Here is a 21,766-nt window from a genome sequence, read left to right as displayed (position 1 = left end):
AGTTGGACGTTGGTCCTTACCTTTCCTGTCTTGGCGAAGGCCTCGGCCACGCGTCGGTTGCGTCCTCCATAGCAGGTGGTGATGAGGTCAGCCACGCCGCAGCTCTCCAGGAAGGTTGCAGAGGAGACGACGCCATCTTTACTGAAGAGCTTAGCGAAGGCTATCATCTCCATCAGTCCTAGTCTGATTACCGCTGCCTTGGTGTTGTCCCCACACCTCAGCCCATCACAGAACCCTGCTCCTACCGCTACGATGTTCTGAGGAAGAGAGAAGGAAACATGCAGGCAACAGGTTATTACCATTTTACAATGGAAATATCCACATTACCATGCACATACACACACTGGGCCGGGTACTTAAGAGTTACCTACAGGGCTCTACAGAGCTCTACAGTGTATTAGAGTTACCTACAGGGCTCTACAGAGCTCTACAGTGTATTAGAGTTACCTACAGGGCTCTACAGAGCTCTACAGTGTATTAGAGTTACCTACAGGGCTCTACAGAGCTCTACAGTGTATTAGAGTTACCTTCAGGGCTCCACAGAGCTCTACAGTGTATTAGAGTTACCTACAGGGCTCCACAGAGCTCTACAGTGTATTACAGTTACCTTCAGGGCTCCACAGAGCTCTACAGTGTATTACAGTTACCTTCAGGGCTCCACAGAGCTCTACAGTGTCTGCATCGTCCACCACTGTGATCCTGAAGTTAGGAGTCTGTAGGAGCTCCTTGAAGAGCAGGCCGTTCTCCATGATCTTACTGCCTGGTAAAGGCAACAGGTATTTACACCCCAACACATAGCCAGCCTATCGCTCCATCTCTGTCAAAGCTTTGTCGTAATTACTATCTATCTCATTCCATATAGTTATCAAATTAACTTCACAGCTTTGTTTTACATTCGTGTATAGGAATGTCTTGGCAATTATGTTGATAAATGATAGTGGGGGTTTTCTTACCGATGGTGGTCTCACAGAACTTCTCTGCTGCCACCTCGTTGGCGATGTTAGCTCCCATCAGAACACTGACGTCTATAGCCATCTTCTCCCTGATTATGTCCGAGATGAGCTTCAGGCCCTCCGGACCCTCGTCTATTCCCTGTGGGGACAAGAGACAGCTACATGGTTCAATGGTGTTTCTCGTTCCATTTGTTTTACAGGGCAACGTGAGAGAACAGATCAAAGGAAGTGAGACAAGCTGAAAGACGACATTAACAGAGAGGAGTGAGGAGGCAGCTAGTTCCTTGGAGAGAGAGGTGAGAGGTGTTACTAGTGTTTAGTGAGAGGTGTTACTAGTGTTTAGTGAGAGGTGTTACTAGTGTTTAGTGTGAGGTGTTACTAGTGTTTAGTGAGAGGTGTTACTAGTGTTTAGTGAGAGGTGTTACTAGTGTTTAGTGAGAGGTGTTACTAGTGTTTAGTGTGAGGTGTTACTAGTGTTTAGTGAGAGGTGTTACTAGTGTTTAGTGTGAGGTGTTACGAGTGTTTAGTGAGAGGTGTTACTAGTGTTTAGTGTTTAGTGAGAGGTGTTACTAGTGTTTAGTGTTTAGTGAGAGGTGTTACTAGTGTTTAGTGTTTAGTGAGAGGTGTTACTAGTGTTTAGTGAGAGGTGTTACTAGTGTTTAGTGAGAGGTGTTACTAGTGTTTAGTGTTTAGTGAGAGGTGTTACTAGTGTTTAGTGTTTAGTGAGAGGTGTTACTAGTGTTTAGTGAGAGGTGTTACTAGTGTTTAGTGAGAGGTGTTACTAGTGTTTAGTGTTTAGTGAGAGGTGTTACTAGTGTTTAGTGTTTAGTGAGAGGTGTTACTAGTGTTTAGTGTTTAGTGAGAGGTGTTACTAGTGGTTAGTGAGAGGTGTTACTAGTGGTTAGTGAGAGGTGTTACTAGTGTTTAGTGTTTAGTGAGAGGTGTTACTAGTGTTTAGTGGTTAGTGAGAGGTGTTACTAGTGTTTAGTGTTTAGTGAGAGGTGTTACTAGTGGTTAGTGAGAGGTGTTACTAGTGTTTAGTGTTTAGTGAGAGGTGTTACTAGTGTTTAGTGTTTAGTGAGAGGTGTTACTAGTGTTTAGTGTTTAGTGAGAGGTGTTACTAGTGTTTAGTGAGAGGTGTTACTAGTGGTTAGTGAGAGGTGTTACTAGTGTTTAGTGTTTAGTGAGAGGTGTTACTAGTGTTTAGTGAGAGGTGTTACTAGTGTTTAGTGAGAGGTGTTACTAGTGGTTAGTGAGAGGTGTTACTAGTGGTTAGTGAGAGGTGTTACTAGTGTTTAGTGAGAGGTGTTACTAGTGTTTAGTGAGAGGTGTTACTAGTGTTTAGTGAGAGGTGTTACTAGTGTTTAGTGTTTAGTGAGAGGTGTTACTAGTGTTTAGTGTTTAGTGAGAGGTGTTACTAGTGTTTAGTGTTTAGTGAGAGGTGTTACTAGTGTTTAGTGTGAGGTGTTACTAGTGTTTAGTGTTTAGTGAGAGGTGTTACTAGTGTTTAGTGTTTAGTGGAGGTGTTACTAGTGTTTAGTGTTTAGTGAGAGGTGTTACTAGTGTTTAGCTTTAGTGAGAGGTGTTACTAGTGTTTAGTGAGAGGTGTTACCTGTTTAGTGACAGTGGTTAGTGTTTAGTGAGAGCTCTTACTAGTGTTTAGTGTTTAGTGAGAGGTGTTACTAGTGTTTAGTGGTTAGTGAGAGGTGTTACTAGTGTTTAGTGAGAGGCTTACTAGTGTTTAGTGAGAGGTGTTACTAGTGTTTAGTGTTTAGTGAGAGGTGTTACTAGTGTTTAGTGAGAGGTGTTACTAGTGGTTAGTGAGAGGTGTTACTAGTGTTTAGTGGTTAGTGAGAGGTGTTACTAGTGTTTAGTGAGAGGTGTTACTAGTGTTTAGTGAGAGGTGTTACTAGTGTTTAGTGAGAGGTGTTACTTGTGTTTAGTGAGAGGTGTTACTAGTGTTTAGTGAGTTGTTACTAGTGTTTAGTGAGAGGTGTTACTAGTGTTTAGTGAGAGGTGTTACTAGTGTTTAGTGGTTAGTGAGAGGTGTTACTAGTGTTTAGTGAGAGTTACTAGTGTTTAGTGAGAGGTGTTACTAGTGTTTAGTGAGAGGTGTTACTAGTGTTTAGTGTTTAGTGAGAGGTGTTACTAGTGTTTAGTGAGAGGTGTTACTAGTGTTTAGTGAGAGGTGTTACTAGTGTTTAGTGTTTAGTGAGAGGTGTTACTAGTGTTTAGTGAGAGAGTGTTACTAGTGTTTAGTGAGAGTGTTACTAGTGTTTAGTGGGAGGTGTTACTAGTGTTTAGTGTTTAGTGAGAGGTGTTACTAGTGTTTAGTGAGAGGTGTTACTAGTGGTTAGTGAGAGAGTGTTACTAGTGTTTAGTGAGAGGTGTTACTAGTGTTTAGTGTTTAGTGAGAGGTGTTACTAGTGTTTAGTGAGAGGTGTTACTAGTGTTTAGTGTTTAGTGAGAGGTGTTACTAGTGTTTAGTGAGTTAGGGTGTTACTAGTGTTTAGTGAGAGATGTTACTAGTGTTTAGTGAGAGGGCTTACTAGTGTTTAGTGATTAGAGGTGTTACTAGTGTTTAGTGAGGCTTACTAGTGTTTAGTGAGAGATGTTACTAGTGTTTAGTGAGAGGTGTTACTAGTGTTTAGTGAGAGGTGTTACTAGTGTTTAGTGAGAGGTGTTACTAGTGTTTAGTGTTTAGTGAGAGGTGTTACTAGTGTTTAGTGAGAGGTGTTACTAGTGTTTAGTGTTTAGTGAGAGTGTTACTAGTGTTTAGAGAGGTGTTACTAGTGGTTAGTGAGAGGTCTAGTGTTTAGTGAGAGGTGTTACTAGTGTTTAGTGTTTAGTGAGAGGGGTACTAGTGTTTAGTGAGAGGTGTTACTAGTGTTTAGTGTTTAGTGAAGTTTACTAGTGTTTAGTGAGAGGTGTTACTAGTGTTTAGTGAGAGGTGTTACTAGTGTTTAGTGAGAGGTGTTACTAGTGTTTAGTGAGAGGTGTTACTAGTGTTTAGTGAGAGGTGTTACTAGTGTTTAGTGAGAGGTGTTACTAGTGTTTAGTGTTTAGTGAGAGGTGTTACTAGTGTTTAGTGAGAGGTGTTACTAGTGTTTAGTGTTTAGTGAGAGGTGTTACTAGTGTTTAGTGAGAGGTTTACTAGTGTTTAGTGAGAGGTGTTACTAGTGTTTAGTGTTTAGTGAGAGGTGTTACTAGTGTTTAGTGAGAGGTGTTACTAGTGGTTAGTGAGAGGTGTTACTAGTGTTTAGTGAGAGGTGTTACTAGTGTTTAGTGAGAGGTGTTACTAGTGTTTAGTGAGAGGTGTTACTAGTGGTTAGTGAGAGGTGTTACTAGTGTTTAGTGAGAGGTGTTACTAGTGTTTAGTTTTTAGTGAGAGGCGTTACTAGTGTTTAGTGAGAGGTGTTACTAGTGTTTAGTGAGAGGTGTTACTAGTGTTTAGTGAGACTAGTGTTTAGTGTTTAGTGAGAGGTGTTACTAGTGTTTAGTGAGAGGTGTTACTAGTGTTTAGTGTTTAGTGAGAGGTGTTACTAGTGTTTAGTGAGAGTTTACTAGTGGTTAGTGAGAGGTGTTACTAGTGTTTAGTGAGAGTGTTACTAGTGTTTAGTGTTTAGTGAGAGGTGTTACTAGTGTTTAGTGTTTAGTGAGAGGCGTTACTAGTGTTTAGTGAGAGGTGTTACTAGTGTTTAGTGTTTAGTGAGAGGTGTTACTAGTGTTTAGTGTTTAGTGAGAGGCGTTACTAGTGTTTAGTGAGAGGTGTTACTAGTGTTTAGTGTTTAGTGAGAGGCGTTACTAGTGTTTAGTGAGAGGTGTTACTAGTGTTTAGTGTTAGTGAGAGGTGTTACTAGTGTTTAGTGTTTAGTGAGAGCGTTACTAGTGTTTAGTGAGAGGTGTTACTAGTGTTTAGTGAGAGGTGTTACTAGTGTTTAGTGTTTAGTGAGAGGTGTTACTAGTGTTTAGTGAGAGGTGTTACTAGTGTTTAGTGAGAGGTGTTACTAGTGTTTAGTGAGGAGGTGTTACTAGTGTTTAGTGTTTAGTGAGAGGTGTTACTAGTGTTTAGTGTTTAGTGAGAGGCATTACTAGTGTTTAGTGAGAGAGTGTTACTAGTGTTTAGTGAGAGGTGTTACTAGTGTTTAGTGTTTAGTGAGAGGTGTTACTAGTGTTTAGTGAGAGGTGTTACTAGTGGTTAGTGAGAGGTGTTACTAGTGTTTAGTGGGAGGTGTTACTAGTGTTTAGTGTTTAGTGAGAGGTGTTACTAGTGTTTAGTGAGAGGTGTTACTAGTGGTTAGTGAGAGGTGTTACTAGTGTTTAGTGAGAGGTGTTACTAGTGTTTAGTTGTTTAGTGAGAGGTGTTACTAGTGTTTAGTGAGAGGTGTTACTAGTGTTTAGTGAGAGGTGTTACTAGTGTTTAGTGAGAGGTGTTACTTGTGTTTAGTGAGAGGTGTTACTAGTGTTTAGTGTTTAGAGAGTGTTACTAGTGTTTAGTGAGAGGTGTTACTAGTGTTTAGTGTTTAGTGAGAGGTGTTACTAGTGTTTAGTGAGAGGTGTTACTAGTGGTTAGTGAGAGGTGTTACTAGTGTTTAGTGAGAGGTGTTACTAGTGTTTAGTGTTTAGTGAGAGGTGTTACTAGTGTTTAGTGAGAGGTGTTACTAGTGTTTAGTGAGTGTTACTAGTGTTTAGTGTTTAGTGAGTTACTAGTGTTTAGTGAGAGGTGTTACTAGTGTTTAGTGTTTAGTGAGAGGCGTTACTAGTGTTTAGTGAGAGGTGTTACTAGTGTTTAGTGTTTAGTGAGAGGTGTTACTAGTGTTTAGTGTTTAGTGAGGCGTTACTAGTGTTTAGTGAGAGGTGTTACTAGTGTTTAGTGTTTAGTGAGGTGTTACTAGTGTTTAGTGAGAGGTTTACTAGTGTTTAGTGTTTAGTGAGGTGTTTTAGTGTTTAGTGAGAGGTGTTACTAGTGTTTAGTGAGAGGTGTTACTAGTGTTTAGTGTTTAGTGAGAGTGTTACTAGTGTTTAGTGTTTAGTGAGAGTGTTACTAGTGTTTAGTGTTTAGTGAGGTGTTACTAGTGTTTAGTGAGAGGTGTTACTAGTGTTTAGTGTTTAGTGAGAGGCGTTACTAGTGTTTAGTGAGAGGTGTTACTAGTGTTTAGTGAGAGGTGTTACTAGTGTTTAGTGAGAGGTGTTACTAGTGTTTAGTGTTTAGTGAGAGGTGTTACTAGTGTTTAGTGAGAGGTGTTACTAGTGTTTAGTGAGAGGTGTTACTAGTGTTTAGTGTTTAGTGAGAGGTGTTACTAGTGTTTAGTGAGAGGTGTTACTAGTGTTTAGTGAGAGGTGTTACTAGTGTTTAGTGTTTAGTGAGAGGTGTTACTAGTGTTTAGTGTTTAGTGAGAGGTGTTACTAGTGTTTAGTGAGAGGTGTTACTAGTGTTTAGTGTTTAGTGAGAGGTGTTACTAGTGTTTAGTGTTTAGTGAGAGGTGTTACTAGTGTTTAGTGAGAGGTGTTACTAGTGTTTAGTGTTTAGTGAGAGGTGTTACTAGTGTTTAGTGGTTAGTGAGAGGTGTTACTAGTGTTTAGTGAGAGGTGTTACTAGTGTTTAGTGAGAGGTGTTACTAGTGTTTAGTGTTTAGTGAGAGGTGTTACTAGTGTTTAGTGAGAGGTGTTACTAGTGTTTAGTGAGAGGTGTTACTAGTGTTTAGTGAGAGGTGTTACTAGTGTTTAGTGAGAGGTGTTACTAGTGTTTAGTGTTTAGTGAGAGGTGTTACTAGTGTTTAGTGAGAGGTGTTACTAGTGTTTAGTGAGAGGTGTTACTAGTGTTTAGTGAGAGGTGTTACTAGTGTTTAGTGTTTAGTGAGAGGTGTTACTAGTGTTTAGTGAGAGGTGTTACTAGTGTTTAGTGTTTAGTGAGAGGTGTTACTAGTGTTTAGTGAGAGGTGTTACTAGTGTTTAGTGAGAGGTGTTACTAGTGTTTAGTGAGAGGTGTTACTAGTGTTTAGTGAGAGGTGTTACTAGTGTTTAGTGAGAGGTGTTACTAGTGTTTAGTGAGAGGTGTTACTAGTGTTTAGTGAGAGGTGTTACTAGTGTTTAGTGAGAGGTGTTACTAGTGTTTAGTGTTTAGTGAGAGGTGTTACTAGTGTTTAGTGAGAGGTGTTACTAGTGTTTAGTGAGAGGTGTTACTAGTGTTTAGTGAGAGGTGTTACTAGTGGTTAGTGAGAGGTGTTACTAGTGTTTAGTGAGAGGTGTTACTAGTGTTTAGTGTTTAGTGAGAGGCGTGTACTAGTGTTTAGTGAGAGGTGTTACTAGTGTTTAGTGTTTAGTGAGAGGTGTTACTAGTGTTTAGTGAGAGGTGTTACTAGTGTTTAGTGAGAGGTGTTACTAGTGTTTAGTGAGAGGTGTTACTAGTGTTTAGTGTTTAGTGAGAGGTGTTACTAGTGTTTAGTGAGAGGTGTTACTAGTGTTTAGTGAGAGGTGTTACTAGTGTTTAGTGTTTAGTGAGAGGTGTTACTAGTGTTTAGTGAGAGGTGTTACTAGTGTTTAGTGTTTAGTGAGAGGTGTTACTAGTGTTTAGTGAGAGGTGTTACTAGTGTTTAGTGAGAGGTGTTACTAGTGTTTAGTGGTTAGTGAGAGGTGTTACTAGTGTTTAGTGAGAGGTGTTACTAGTGTTTAGTGAGAGGTGTTACTAGTGTTTAGTGGAGAGTGTTACGAGTGTTTAGTGAGAGGTGTTACTAGTGTTTAGTGAGAGGTGTTACTAGTGTTTAGTGAGAGGTGTTACTAGTGTTTAGTGAGAGGTGTTACTAGTGTTTAGTGTTTAGTGAGAGGTGTTACTAGTGTTTAGTGAGAGGTGTTACTAGTGTTTAGTGAGAGGTGTTACTAGTGTTTAGTGAGAGGTGTTACTAGTGTTTAGTGTTTAGTGAGAGGTGTTACTAGTGTTTAGTGAGAGGTGTTACTAGTGTTTAGTGAGAGGTGTTACTAGTGTTTAGTGAGAGGTGTTACTAGTGGTTAGTGAGAGGTGTTACTAGTGTTTAGTGAGAGGTGTTACTAGTGTTTAGTGAGAGGTGTTACTAGTGTTTAGTGTTTAGTGAGAGTGTTACTAGTGTTTAGTGAGAGGTGTTACTAGTGTTTAGTTTTAGTGAGAGGTGTTACTAGTGTTTAGTGTTTAGTGAGGTACTAGTGTTTAGTGAGAGGTGTTACTAGTGTTTAGTGTTTAGTGAGAGGTGTTACTAGTGTTTAGTGAGAGGTGTTACTAGTGTTTAGTGAGTGAGAGGTGTTACTAGTGTTTAGTGTTTAGTGAGAGTGTTACTAGTGTTTAGTGAGAGGTGTTACTAGTGTTTAGTGAGAGGTGTTACTAGTGTTTAGTGTTTAGTGAGAGGTGTTACTAGTGTTTAGTGAGAGGTGTTACTAGTGTTTAGTGTTTAGTGAGAGGTGTTACTAGTGTTTAGTGAGAGGTGTTACTAGTGGTTAGTGAGAGGTGTTACTAGTGTTTAGTGAGAGGTGTTACTAGTGTTTAGTGTTTAGTGAGAGGTGTTACTAGTGTTTAGTGAGAGGTGTTACTAGTGGTTAGTGAGAGGTGTTACTAGTGTTTAGTGAGAGGTGTTACTAGTGTTTAGTGTTTAGTGAGAGGTGTACTAGTGTTTAGTGAGAGGTGTTACTAGTGTTTAGTGAGAGGTGTTACTAGTGTTTAGTGAGAGGTGTTACTAGTGGTTAGTGAGAGGTGTTACTAGTGATTAGTGGTTAGTGAGAGGTGTTACTCGTGTTTAGTGAGAGGTGTTACTAGTGTTTAGTGTTTAGTGAGAGGTGTTACTAGTGTTTAGTGAGAGGTGTTACTAGTGGTTAGTGAGAGGTGTTACTAGTGTTTAGTGAGAGGTGTTACTAGTGTTTAGTGTTTAGTGAGAGGTGTTACTAGTGTTTAGTGAGAGGTTTACTAGTGTTTAGTGAGAGGTGTTACTAGTGTTTAGTGTTTAGTGAGAGTGTTACTAGTGTTTAGTGAGAGGTGTTACTAGTGTTTAGTGAGAGGTGTTACTAGTGTTTAGTGAGAGGTGTTACTAGTGTTTAGTGTTTAGTGAGAGGTGTTACTAGTGTTTAGTGTTTAGTGAGAGGTGTTACTAGTGTTTAGTGAGAGGTGTTACTAGTGTTTAGTGTTTAGTGAGAGGTGTTACTAGTGTTTAGTGAGAGGTGTTACTAGTGTTTAGTGGTTAGTGAGAGGTGTTTTAGTGTTTAGTGAGAGGTGTTACTAGTGTTTAGTGAGAGGTGTTACTAGTGTTTAGTGTTTAGTGAGAGGTGTTACTAGTGTTTAGTGTTTAGTGAGAGGTGTTACTAGTGTTTAGTGTTTAGTGAGAGGTGTTACTAGTGTTTAGTGAGAGGTGTTACTAGTGTTTAGTGTTTAGTGAGAGGTGTTACTAGTGTTTAGTGAGAGGTGTTACTAGTGTTTAGTGAGAGGTGTTACTAGTGTTTAGTGAGAGGTGTTACTAGTGTTTAGTGTTTAGTGAGAGGTGTTACTAGTGTTTAGTGAGAGGTGTTACTAGTGTTTAGTGAGAGGTGTTACTAGTGTTTAGTGTTTAGTGAGAGGTGTTACTAGTGTTTAGTGAGAGGTGTTACTAGTGTTTAGTGAGAGGTGTTACTAGTGTTTAGTGTTTAGTGAGAGGTGTTACTAGTGTTTAGTGTTTAGTGAGAGGTGTTACTAGTGTTTAGTGAGAGGTGTTACTAGTGTTTAGTGTTTAGTGAGAGGTGTTACTAGTGTTTAGTGGTTAGTGAGAGGTGTTACTAGTGTTTAGTGAAGGTGTTACTAGTGTTTAGTGTTTAGTGAGAGGTGTTACTAGTGTTTAGTGGTTCGTGAGAGGTGTTACTAGTGTTTAGTGAGAGGTGTTACTAGTGGTTAGTGAGAGGTGTTACTAGTGTTTAGTGTTTAGTGAGAGGTGTTACTAGTGTTTAGTGGTTAGTGAGAGGTGTTACTAGTGTTTAGTGAGAGGTGTTACTAGTGGTTAGTGGTTAGTGAGAGGTGTTACTAGTGGTTAGTGAGAGGTGTTACTAGTGTTTAGTGAGAGGTGTTACTAGTGTTTAGTGAGAGGTGTTACTAGTGGTTAGTGGTTAGTGAGAGGTGTTACTAGTGGTTAGTGAGAGGTGTTACTAGTGGTTAGTGGTTAGTGAGAGGTGTTACTAGTGGTTAGTGAGAGGTGTTACTAGTGGTTAGTGTTTAGTGAGAGGTGTTACTAGTGGTTAGTGTTTAGTGAGAGGTGTTACTAGTGGTTAGTGAGAGGTGTTACTAGTGGTTAGTGGTTAGTGAGAGGTGTTACTAGTGGTTTACTAAGGTTTCTATCTGTTTATCATGTGTTTGTTAGTAAAAAACATCCATTCAGAGACACACAGAGACAGTCAGACTGCTGTCTCAACTCCACATATGAGGGCTTGTCACTGACAGACAGACCGAAAGAAAGAATTAATACATTAACAGATAGTAGAGAGACAAGGCTGAATAACTAGACCCCTGTAGAAGTAGTTGTAACTGATTGAAGACTAGACATTAATACATTAATACATTAATAGATAGTAGAGAGACAAGGCTGAATAACTAGACCCCTGTAGAAGTAGTTGTAACTGATTGAAGACTAGACATTAATACATTAATAGATAGTAGAGAGACAAGGCTGAATAACTAGACCCCTGTAGAAGTAGTTGTAACTGATTGAAGACTAGACATTAATACATTAATACATTAATAGATAGTAGAGAGACAAGGCTGAATAACTAGACCCCTGTAGAAGTAGTTGTAACTGACTGAAGACTAGACATTAATACATTAATAGATAGTAGAGAGACAAGGCTGAATAACTAGACCCCTGTAGAAGTAGTTGTAACTGATTGAAGACTAGACATTAATACATTAATAGATAGTAGAGAGACAAGGCTGAATAACTAGACCTCTGTAGAAGTAGTTGTAACTGATTGAAGACTAGACATTAATACATTAATACATTAATACATTAATAGATAGTAGAGAGACAAGGCTGAATAACTAGACCCCTGTAGAAGTAGTTGTAACTGATTGAAGACTAGACATTAATACATTAATACATTAATAGATAGTAGAGAGACAAGGCTGAATAACTAGACCCCTGTAGAAGTAGTTGTAACTGATTGAAGACTAGACATTAATACATTAATACATTAATAGATAGTAGAGAGACAAGGCTGAATAACTAGACCCCTGTAGAAGTAGTTGTAACTGATTGAAGACTAGACATTAATACATTAATACATTAATAGATAGTAGAGAGACAAGGCTGAATAACTAGACCCCTGTAGAAGTAGTTGTAACTGACTGAAGACTAGACATTAATACATTAATACATTAATACATTAATAGATAGTAGAGAGACAAGGCTGAATAACTAGACCCCTGTAGAAGTAGTTGTAACTGATTGAAGACTAGACATTAATACATTAATAGATAGTAGAGAGACAAGGCTGAATAACTAGACCCCTGTAGAAGTAGTTGTAACTGATTGAAGACTAGACATTAATACATTAAGACATTAATAGATAGTAGAGAGACAAGGCTGAATAACTAGACCCCTGTAGAAGTAGTTGTAACTGATTGAAGACTAGACATTAATACATTAATAGATAGTAGAGAGACAAGGCTGAATAACTAGACCCCTGTAGAAGTAGTTGTAACTGATTGAAGACTAGACATTAATACATTAATACATTAATAGATAGTAGAGAGACAAGGCTGAATAACTAGACCCCTGTAGAAGTAGTTGTAACTGATTGAAGACTAGACATTAATACATTAATACATTAATAGATAGTAGAGAGACAAGGCTGAATAACTAGACCCCTGTAGAAGTAGTTGTAACTGATTGAAGACTAGACATTAATACATTAATAGATTAACAGATAGTAGAGAGACAAGGCTGAATAACTAGACCCCTGTAGAAGTAGTTGTAACTGATTGAAGACTAGACATTAATACATTAATACATTAATAGATAGTAGAGAGACAAGGCTGAATAACTAGACCCCTGTAGAAGTAGTTGTAACTGATTGAAGACTAGACATTAATACATTAATACATTAATAGATAGTAGAGAGACAAGGCTGAATAACTAGACCCCTGTAGAAGTAGTTGTAACTGATTGAAGACTAGACATTAATACATTAATACATTAATAGATAGTAGAGAGACAAGGCTGAATAACTAGACCCCTGTAGAAGTAGTTGTAACTGATTGAAGACTAGACATTAATACATTAATAGATAGTAGAGAGACAAGGCTGAATAACTAGACCCCTGTAGAAGTAGTTGTAACTGACTGAAGACTAGACATTAATACATTAATACATTAATAGATAGTAGAGAGACAAGGCTGAATAACTAGACCCCTGTAGAAGTAGTTGTAACTGATTGAAGACTAGACATTAATACATTAATAGATAGTAGAGAGACAAGGCTGAATAACTAGACCCCTGTAGAAGTAGTTGTAACTGATTGAAGACTAGACATTAATACATTAATACATTAATAGATAGTAGAGAGACAAGGCTGAATAACTAGACCCCTGTAGAAGTAGTTGTAACTGATTGAAGACTAGACATTAATACATTAATACATTAATAGATAGTAGAGAGACAAGGCTGAATAACTAGACCCCTGTAGAAGTAGTTGTAACTGATTGAAGACTAGACATTAAGACATTAATACATTAATAGATAGTAGAGAGACAAGGCTGAATAACTAGACCCCTGTAGAAGTAGTTGTAACTGACTGAAGACTAGACATTAATACATTAATAGATTAACAGATAGTAGAGAGACAAGGCTGAATAACTAGACCCCTGTAGAAGTAGTTGTAACTGATTGAAGACTAGACATTAATACATTAATAGATAGTAGAGAGACAAGGCTGAATAACTAGAACTCTGTAGAAGTAGTTGTAACTGGTTGAAGACTAGACATTAATACATTAAGACATTAATACATTAATAGATAGTAGAGACAAGGCTGAATAACTAGACCCCTGTAGAAGTAGTTGTAACTGATTGAAGACTAGACATTAATACATTAATAGATAGTAGAGAGACAAGGCTGAATAACTAGACCCCTGTAGAAGTAGTTGTAACTGATTGAAGACTAGACATTAATACATTAATAGATAGTAGAGAGACAAGGCTGAATAACTAGACCCCTGTAGAAGTAGTTGTAACTGACTGAAGACTAGACATTAATACATTAATAGATAGTAGAGAGACAAGGCTGAATAACTAGACCCCTGTAGAAGTAGTTGTAACTGACTGAAGACTAGACATTAATACATTAATAGATAGTAGAGAGACAAGGCTGAATAACTAGACCCCTGTAGAAGTAGTTGTAACTGATTGAAGACTAGACATTAATACATTAATAGATAGTAGAGAGACAAGGCTGAATAACTAGACCCCTGTAGAAGTAGTTGTAACTGACTGAAGACTAGACATTAATACATTAATACATTAATAGATAGTAGAGAGACAAGGCTGAATAACTAGACCCCTGTAGAAGTAGTTGTAACTGACTGAAGACTAGACATTAATACATTAATAGATAGTAGAGAGACAAGGCTGAATAACTAGACCCCTGTAGAAGTAGTTGTAACTGACTGAAGACTAGACATTAATACATTAATAGATAGTAGAGAGACAAGGCTGAATAACTAGACCCCTGTAGAAGTAGTTGTAACTGACTGAAGACTAGACATTAATACATTAATACATTAATAGATAGTAGAGAGACAAGGCTGAATAACTAGACCCCTGTAGAAGTAGTTGTAACTGACTGAAGACTAGACATTAATACATTAATACATTAATAGATAGTAGAGAGACAAGGCTGAATAACTAGACCCCTGTAGTAGTAGTTGTAACTGACCGAAGACTAGACATTAATACATTAAGACATTAATAGATAGTAGAGAGACAAGGCTGAATAACTAGACCCCTGTAGAAGTAGTTGTAACTGATTGAAGACTAGACATTAATACATTAATACATTAATAGATAGTAGAGAGACAAGGCTGAATAACTAGACCCCTGTAGAAGTAGTTGTAACTGATTGAAGACTAGACATTAATACATTAATACATTAATAGATAGTAGAGAGACAAGGCTGAATAACTAGACCCCTGTAGAAGTAGTTGTAACTGACTGAAGACTAGACATTAAGACATTAATACATTAATACATTAATACATTAATAGATAGTAGAGAGACAAGGCTGAATAACTAGACCCCTGTAGAAGTAGTTGTAACTGGTTGAAGACTAGACATTAATACATTAATACATTAATAGATAGTAGAGAGACAAGGCTGAATAACTAGACCCCTGTAGAAGTAGTTGTAACTGATTGAAGACTAGACATTAATACATTAATACATTAACAGATAGTAGAGAGACAAGGCTGAATAACTAGACCTCTGTAGAAGTAGTTGTAACTGACTGAAGACTAGACATTAATACATTAAGACATTAATACATTAATAGATAGTAGAGAGACAAGGCTGAATAACTAGACCCCTGTAGAAGTAGTTGTAACTGACTGAAGACTAGACATTAATACATTAAGACATTAATACATTAATAGATAGTAGAGACAAGGCTGAATAACTAGACCCCTGTAGAAGTAGTTGTAACTGATTGAAGACTAGACATTAATACATTAATACATTAAGACATTAATAGATAGTAGAGAGACAAGGCTGAATAACTAGACCCCTGTAGAAGTAGTTGTAACTGATTGAAGACTAGACATTAATACATTAATAGATAGTAGAGAGACAAGGCTGAATAACTAGACCCCTGTAGAAGTAGTTGTAACTGACTGAAGACTAGACATTAATACATTAATAGATAGTAGAGAGACAAGGCTGAATAACTAGACCCCTGTAGAAGTAGTTGTAACTGATTGAAGACTAGACATTAATACATTAATAGATAGTAGAGAGACAAGGCTGAATAACTAGACCCCTGTAGAAGTAGTTGTAACTGATTGAAGACTAGACATTAATACATTAATACATTAATAGATAGTAGAGAGACAAGGCTGAATAACTAGACCCCTGTAGAAGTAGTTGTAACTGATTGAAGACTAGACATTAATACATTAATAGATAGTAGAGAGACAAGGCTGAATAACTAGACCCCTGTAGAAGTAGTTGTAACTGACTGAAGACTAGACATTAATACATTAATAGATAGTAGAGAGACAAGGCTGAATAACTAGACCCCTGTAGAAGTAGTTGTAACTGACTGAAGACTAGACATTAATACATTAATACATTAATAGATAGTAGAGAGACAAGGCTGAATAACTAGACCCCTGTAGAAGTAGTTGTAACTGATTGAAGACTAGACATTAATACATTAATAGATAGTAGAGAGACAAGGCTGAATAACTAGACCCCTGTAGAAGTAGTTGTAACTGATTGAAGACTAGACATTAAGACATTAATAGATAGTAGAGAGACAAGGCTGAATAACTAGACCCCTGTAGAAGTAGTTGTAACTGACTGAAGACTAGACATTAATACATTAATACATTAATAGATAGTAGAGAGACAAGGCTGAATAACTAGACCCCTGTAGAAGTAGTTGTAACTGACTGAAGACTAGACATTAAGACATTAATAGATAGTAGAGAGACAGGGCTGAATAACTAGACCCCTGTAGAAGTAGTTGTAACTGATTGAAGACTAGACATTAAGACATTAATAGATAGTAGAGAGACAAGGCTGAATAACTAGACCCCTGTAGAAGTAGTTGTAACTGACTGAAGACTAGACATTAATACATTAATACATTAATAGATAGTAGAGAGACAAGGCTGAATAACTAGACCCCTGTAGAAGTAGTTGTAACTGACTGAAGACTAGACATTAAGACATTAATAGATAGTAGAGAGACAGGGCTGAATAACTAGACCCCTGTAGAAGTAGTTGTAACTGATTGAAGACTAGACATTAAGACATTAATAGATAGTAGAGAGACAAGGCTGAATAACTAGAACCATGTAGAAGTAGTTGTAACTGATTGAAGACTAGACATTAATACATTAATACATTAATAGATAGTAGAGAGACAAGGCTGAATAACTAGACCCCTGTAGAAGTAGTTGTAACTGGTTGAAGACTAGACATTAATACATTAAGACATTAATAGATAGTAGAGAGACAAGGCTGAATAACTAGACCCCTGTAGAAGTAGTTGTAACTGATTGAAGACTAGACATTAATACATTAATACATTAATAGATAGTAGAGAGACAAGGCTGAATAACTAGAACCATGTAGAAGTAGTTGTAACTGATTGAAGACTAGACATTAATACATTAAGACATTAATAGATAGTAGAGACAAGGCTGAATAACTAGACCCCTGTAGAAGTAGTTGTAACTGATTGAAGACTAGACATTAAGACATTAATAGATAGTAGAGAGACAAGGCTGAATAACTAGACCCCTGTAGAAGTAGTTGTAACTGATTGAAGACTAGACATTAATACATTAATACATTAATAGATAGTAGAGAGACAAGGCTGAATAACTAGACCCCTGTAGAAGTAGTTGTAACTGATTGAAGACTAGACATTAATACATTAAGACATTAACAGATAGTAGAGAGACAAGGCTGAATAACTAGACCCCTGTAGAAGTAGTTGTAACTGATTGAAGACTAGACATTAATACATTAATAGATAGTAGAGAGACAAGGCTGAATAACTAGACCCCTGTAGAAGTAGTTGTAACTGATTGAAGACTAGACATTAAGACATTAATAGATAGTAGAGAGACAAGGCTGAATAACTAGACCCCTGTAGAAGTAGTTGTAACTGATTGAAGACTAGACATTAATACATTAAGACATTAACAGATAGTAGAGAGACAAGGCTGAATAACTAGACCCCTGTAGAAGTAGTTGTAACTGATTGAAGACTAGACATTAATACATTAATAGATAGTAGAGAGACAAGGCTGAATAACTAGACCCCTGTAGAAGTAGTTGTAACTGATTGAAGACTAGACATTAAGACATTAATAGATAGTAGAGAGACAAGGCTGAATAACTAGACCCCTGTAGAAGTAGTTGTAACTGATTGAAGACTAGACATTAATACATTAACATTAATAGATAGTAGAGAGACAAGGCTGAATAACTAGAACCCTGTAGAAGTAGTTGTAACTGATTGAAGACTAGACATTAAGACATTAATAGATAGTAGAGAGACAAGGCTGAATAACTAGACCCCTGTAGAAGTAGTTGTAACTGACTGAAGACTAGACATTAATACATTAATAGATAGTAGAGAGACAAGGCTGAATAACTAGACCCCTGTAGAAGTAGTTGTAACTGATTGAAGACTAGACATTAATACATTAATACATTAATAGATAGTAGAGAGACAAGGCTGAATAACTAGAACAAGCTGAATGAGTTTATTAAATTAATCCCAACACCATAATCGTCTGATTACATTATTGGAGAAGGGGAAGACTGTCCTCTCCAAAAAAAACAAATGAGCCTGTAGTTAATTATGTAGTAATAGTTTTACAAGCCTCTCCACTCAAATAAAGCTTCTCAGAATCCCCTGGCTCCTGAACCACACAAATCCCTCTTTACAAAGGCCCTGCTCTGGCCCAATCCAGAGGTTTAACACAAGGCCCTGCTCTGGCCCAATCCAGAGGTTTAACACAAGGCCCTGCTCTGGCCCAATCCAGAGGTTTAACACAAGGCCCTGCTCTGGCCCAATCCAGAGGTTTAACACAAGGCCCTGCTCTGGCCCAATCCAGAGGTTTAAAACAAGGCCCTGCTCTGGCCCAATCCAGAGGTTTAAAACAAGGCCCTGCTCTGGCCCAATCCAGAGGTTTAACACAAGGCCCTGCTCTGGCCCAATCCAGAGGTTTAAAACAAGGCCCTGCTCTGGCCCAATCCAGAGGTTTAAAACAAGGCCCTGCTCTGGCCCAATCCAGAGGTTTAACACAAGGCCCTGCTCTGGCCCAATCCAGAGGTTTAAAACAAGGCCCTGCTCTGGCCCAATCCAGAGGTTTAACACAAGGCCCCGCTCTGGCCCAATCCAGAGGTTTAAAACAAGGCCCAGCTCTGGCCCAATCCAGAGGTTTAACACAAGGCCCTGCTCTGGCCCAATCCAGAGGTTTAACACAAGGCCCTGCTCTGGCCCAATCCAGAGGTTTAAAACAAGGCCCCGCTCTGGCCCAATCCAGAGGTTTAACACAAGGCCCTGCTCTGGCCCAATCCAGAGGTTTAACACAAGGCCCCGCTCTGGCCCAATCCAGAGGTTTAACACAAGGCCCTGCTCTGGCCCAATCCAGAGGTTTAACACAAGGCCCCGCTCTGGCCCAATCCAGAGGTTTAACACAAGGCCCCGCTCTGGCCCAATCCAGAGGTTTAAAACAAGGCCCTGCTCTGGCCCAATCCAGAGGTTTAAAACAAGGGCCTGCTCTGGCCCAATCCAGAGGTTTAACACAAGGCCCCGCTCTGGCCCAATCCAGAGGTTTAACACAAGGCCCCGCTCTGGCCCAATCCAGAGGTTTAACACAAGGCCCTGCTCTGGCCCAATCCAGAGGTTTAACACAAGGCCCCGCTCTGGCCCAATCCAGAGGTTTAACACAAGGCCCCGCTCTGGCCCAATCCAGAGGTTTAACACAAGGCCCTGCTCTGGCCCAATCCAGAGGTTTAACACAAGGCCCTGCTCTGGCCCAATCCAGAGGTTTATAAAACAGGGCCCCGCTCTGGCCCAATTCAGAGGTTTGAAACAAGGCCCAGCTCTGGCCCAATCCAGAGGTTTAAAACAAGGCCCTGCTCTGGCCCAATCCAGAGGTTTAACACAAGGCCCTGCTCTGGCCCAATCCAGAGGTTTAACACAAGGCCCTGCTCTGGCCCAATCCAGTGGTTTAACACAAGGCCCCGCTCTGGCCCAATCCAGAGGTTTAACACAAGGCCCCGCTCTGGCCCAATCCAGAGGTTTAACACAAGGCCCCGCTCTGGCCCAATCCAGAGGTTTAAAACAAGGGCCTGCTCTGGCCCAATCCAGAGGTTTAACACAAGGGCCTGCTCTGGCCCAATCCAGAGGTTTAACACAAGGCCCCGCTCTGGCCCAATCCAGAGGTTTAACACAAGGCCCTGCTCTGGCCCAATCCAGAGGTTTAACACAAGGCCTCGCTCTGGCCCAATCCAGAGGTTTAACACAGGGCCCCGCTCTGGCCCAATCAGAGGTTTGAAACAAGGCCCAGCTCTGGCCCAATCCAGAGGTTTAAACAAGGCCCCGCTCTGGCCCAATCCAGAGGTTTAACACAAGGCCCCGCTCTGGCCCAATCCAGAGGTTTAACACAAGGCCCCGCTCTGGCCCAATCCAGAGGTTTAACACAAGGCCCCGCTCTGGCCCAATCCAGAGGTTTAACACAAGGCCCCGCTCTGGCCCAATCCAGAGGTTTAACACAAGGCCCCGCTCTGGCCCAATCCAGAGGTTTAACACAAGGCCCCGCTCTGGCCCAATTCAGAGGTTTAACACAAGGCCCCGCTCTGGCCCAATCCAGAGGTTTAACACAAGGCCCCGCTCTGGCCCAATCCAGAGGTTTAACACAAGGCCCTGCTCTGGCCCAATCCAGAGGTTTAACACAAGGCCCTGCTCTGGCCCAATCCAGAGGTTTAACACAAGGCCCCGCTCTGGCCCAATCCAGAGGTTTAACACAAGGCCCCGCTCTGGCCCAATCCAGAGGTTTAACACAAGGCCCCGCTCTGGCCCAATCCAGAGGTTTAACACAAGGCCCCGCTCTGGCCCAATCAGAGGTTTAACACAAGGCCCTGCTCTGGCCCAATCCAGAGGTTTAACACAAGGCCCCGCTCTGGCCCAATCCAGAGGTTTAACACAAGGCCCCGCTCTGGCCCAATCCAGAGGTTTAACACAAGGCCCCGCTCTGGCCCAATCCAGAGGTTTAACACAAGGCCCCGCTCTGGCCCAATCCAGAGGTTTAACACAAGGCCCCGCTCTGGCCCAATCCAGAGGTTTAACACAAGGCCCCGCTCTGGCCCAATCCAGAGGTTTAACACAAGGCCCTGCTCTGGCCCAATCCAGAGGTTTAACACAAGGCCCTGCTCTGGCCCAATCCAGAGGTTTAACACAAGGCCCTGCTCTGGCCCAATCCAGAGGTTTAACACAAGGCCCCGCTCTGGCCCAATCCAGAGGTTTAAAACAAGGCCCCGCTCTGGCCCAATCCAGAGGTTTAACACAAGGCCCCGCTCTGGCCCAATCCAGAGGTTTAACACAAGGCCCCGCTCTGGCCCAATCCAGAGGTTTAACACAAGGCCCTGCTCTGGCCCAATCCAGAGGTTTAACACAAGGCCCCGCTCTGGCCCAATCCAGAGGTTTAAAACAAGGGCCTGCTCTGGCCCAATCCAGAGGTTTAACACAAGGCCCCGCTCTGGCCCAATCCAGAGGTTTAACACAAGGCCCCGCTCTGGCCCAATCCAGAGGTTTAACACAAGGTCCTGCTCTGGCCCAATCCAGAGGTTTAACACAAGGCCCTGCTCTGGCCCAATTCAGAGGTTTAACACAAGGCCCTGCTCTGGCCCAATCCAGAGGTTTAACACAAGGCCCCGCTCTGGCCCAATCCAGAGGTTTAACACAAGGCCCTGCTCTGGCCCAATCCAGAGGTTTAACACAAGGCCCTGCTCTGGCCCAATCCAGAGGTTTAACACAAGGCCCCGCTCTGGCCCAATCCAGAGGTTTAACACAGGGCCCCGCTCTGGCCCAATTCAGAAGTTTGAAACAAGGCCCAGCTCTGGCCCAATCCAGAGGTTTAAAACAAGGCCCTGCTCTGGCCCAATCCAGAGGTTTAAAACAAGGCCCCGCTCTGGCCCAATCCAGAGGTTTAACACAAGGCCCTGCTCTGGCCCAATCCAGAGGTTTAACACAAGGCCCTGCTCTGGCCCAATCCAGAGGTTTAACACAAGGCCCTTCTCTGGCCTGACTGAGGTCTACCCTGCTGTCACTGAGGTCAAGACAGGCAGACTGGGACCAGAGTGGTTGGTGATGGTGTTAGTGAGGAGAAGCAGGAGGAGAACACTGAGAAATGACAGGGCTCCATAGAGCCTTATAAGGAGGAGAACACTGAGAAATGACAGGGCTCCATAGAGCCTTATAAGGAGGAGAACACTGAGAAATGACAGGGCTCCATAGAGCCTTATAAGGAGGAGAACACTGAGAAATGACAGGGCTCCATATAGCCTTATAAGGAGGAGAACACTGAGAAATGACAGGGCTCCATAGAGCCTTATAAGGAGGAGAACACTGAGAAATGACAGGGCTCCAAAGAGCCTTATAAGGAGGAGAACACTGAGAAATGACAGGGCTCCATAGAGCCTTATAAGGAGGAGGAGAACACTGAGAAATGACAGGGCTCCATAGAGCCTTATAAGGAGGAGAACACTGAGAAATGACAGGGCTCCATAGAGCCTTATAAGGAGGAGAACACTGAGAAATGACAGGGTTCCATAGAGCCTTATAAGGAGGAGAACACTGAGAAATGACAGGGCTCCATAGAGCCTTATAAGGAGGAGAACACTGAGAAATGACAGGGCTCCATAGAGCCTTATAAGGAGGAGAACACTGAGAAATGACAGGGCTCCATATAGCCTTATAAGGAGGAGAACACTGAGAAATGACAGGGCTCCATATAGCCTTATAAGGAGGAGGAGAACACTGAGAAATGACAGGGCTCCATAGAGCCTTATAAGGAGGAGGAGAACACTGAGAAATGACAGG

The 21,766-nt window shown here is 40.7% G+C and overlaps 1 protein-coding gene and 1 long non-coding RNA gene across 5 annotated transcripts in view; one reads left to right on the top strand and one right to left on the bottom strand.

The window, feature by feature from the left end:
* gpd1l (glycerol-3-phosphate dehydrogenase 1 like) overlaps nt 1-21,766 on the bottom strand; it is a 35,540-nt gene that overhangs the window by 9,036 nt on the left and 4,738 nt on the right. For all 4 annotated transcript variants that reach the window (XM_052515871.1, XM_052515873.1, XM_052515872.1 and 1 more), the window contains exons 4-6: nt 954-1,092; nt 648-760; nt 21-257 (exon numbers count right to left, since the gene is read on the bottom strand). In XM_052515871.1, the coding sequence (XP_052371831.1) occupies nt 21-257; nt 648-760; nt 954-1,092 (489 nt within the window). The remainder of the gene's footprint in view (nt 1-20; nt 258-647; nt 761-953; nt 1,093-21,766) is intronic.
* On the top strand, nt 7,610-9,925 carry LOC127928681 (uncharacterized). The gene is made up of 4 exons (XR_008131784.1): nt 7,610-7,632; nt 8,625-8,723; nt 9,684-9,713; nt 9,842-9,925. It is a non-coding gene; the product is annotated as an uncharacterized LOC127928681 (long non-coding RNA).

This window comes from Oncorhynchus keta, unplaced genomic scaffold, assembly GCF_023373465.1.
Source record: "Oncorhynchus keta strain PuntledgeMale-10-30-2019 unplaced genomic scaffold, Oket_V2 Un_scaffold_3464_pilon_pilon, whole genome shotgun sequence".
In the NCBI taxonomy this organism is placed as follows: Eukaryota; Metazoa; Chordata; class Actinopteri; order Salmoniformes; family Salmonidae; genus Oncorhynchus; species Oncorhynchus keta.
The sequence above is the reverse complement of the archived record's forward strand: the minus strand, read 5'-3'. Positions and strand labels throughout refer to the sequence as shown.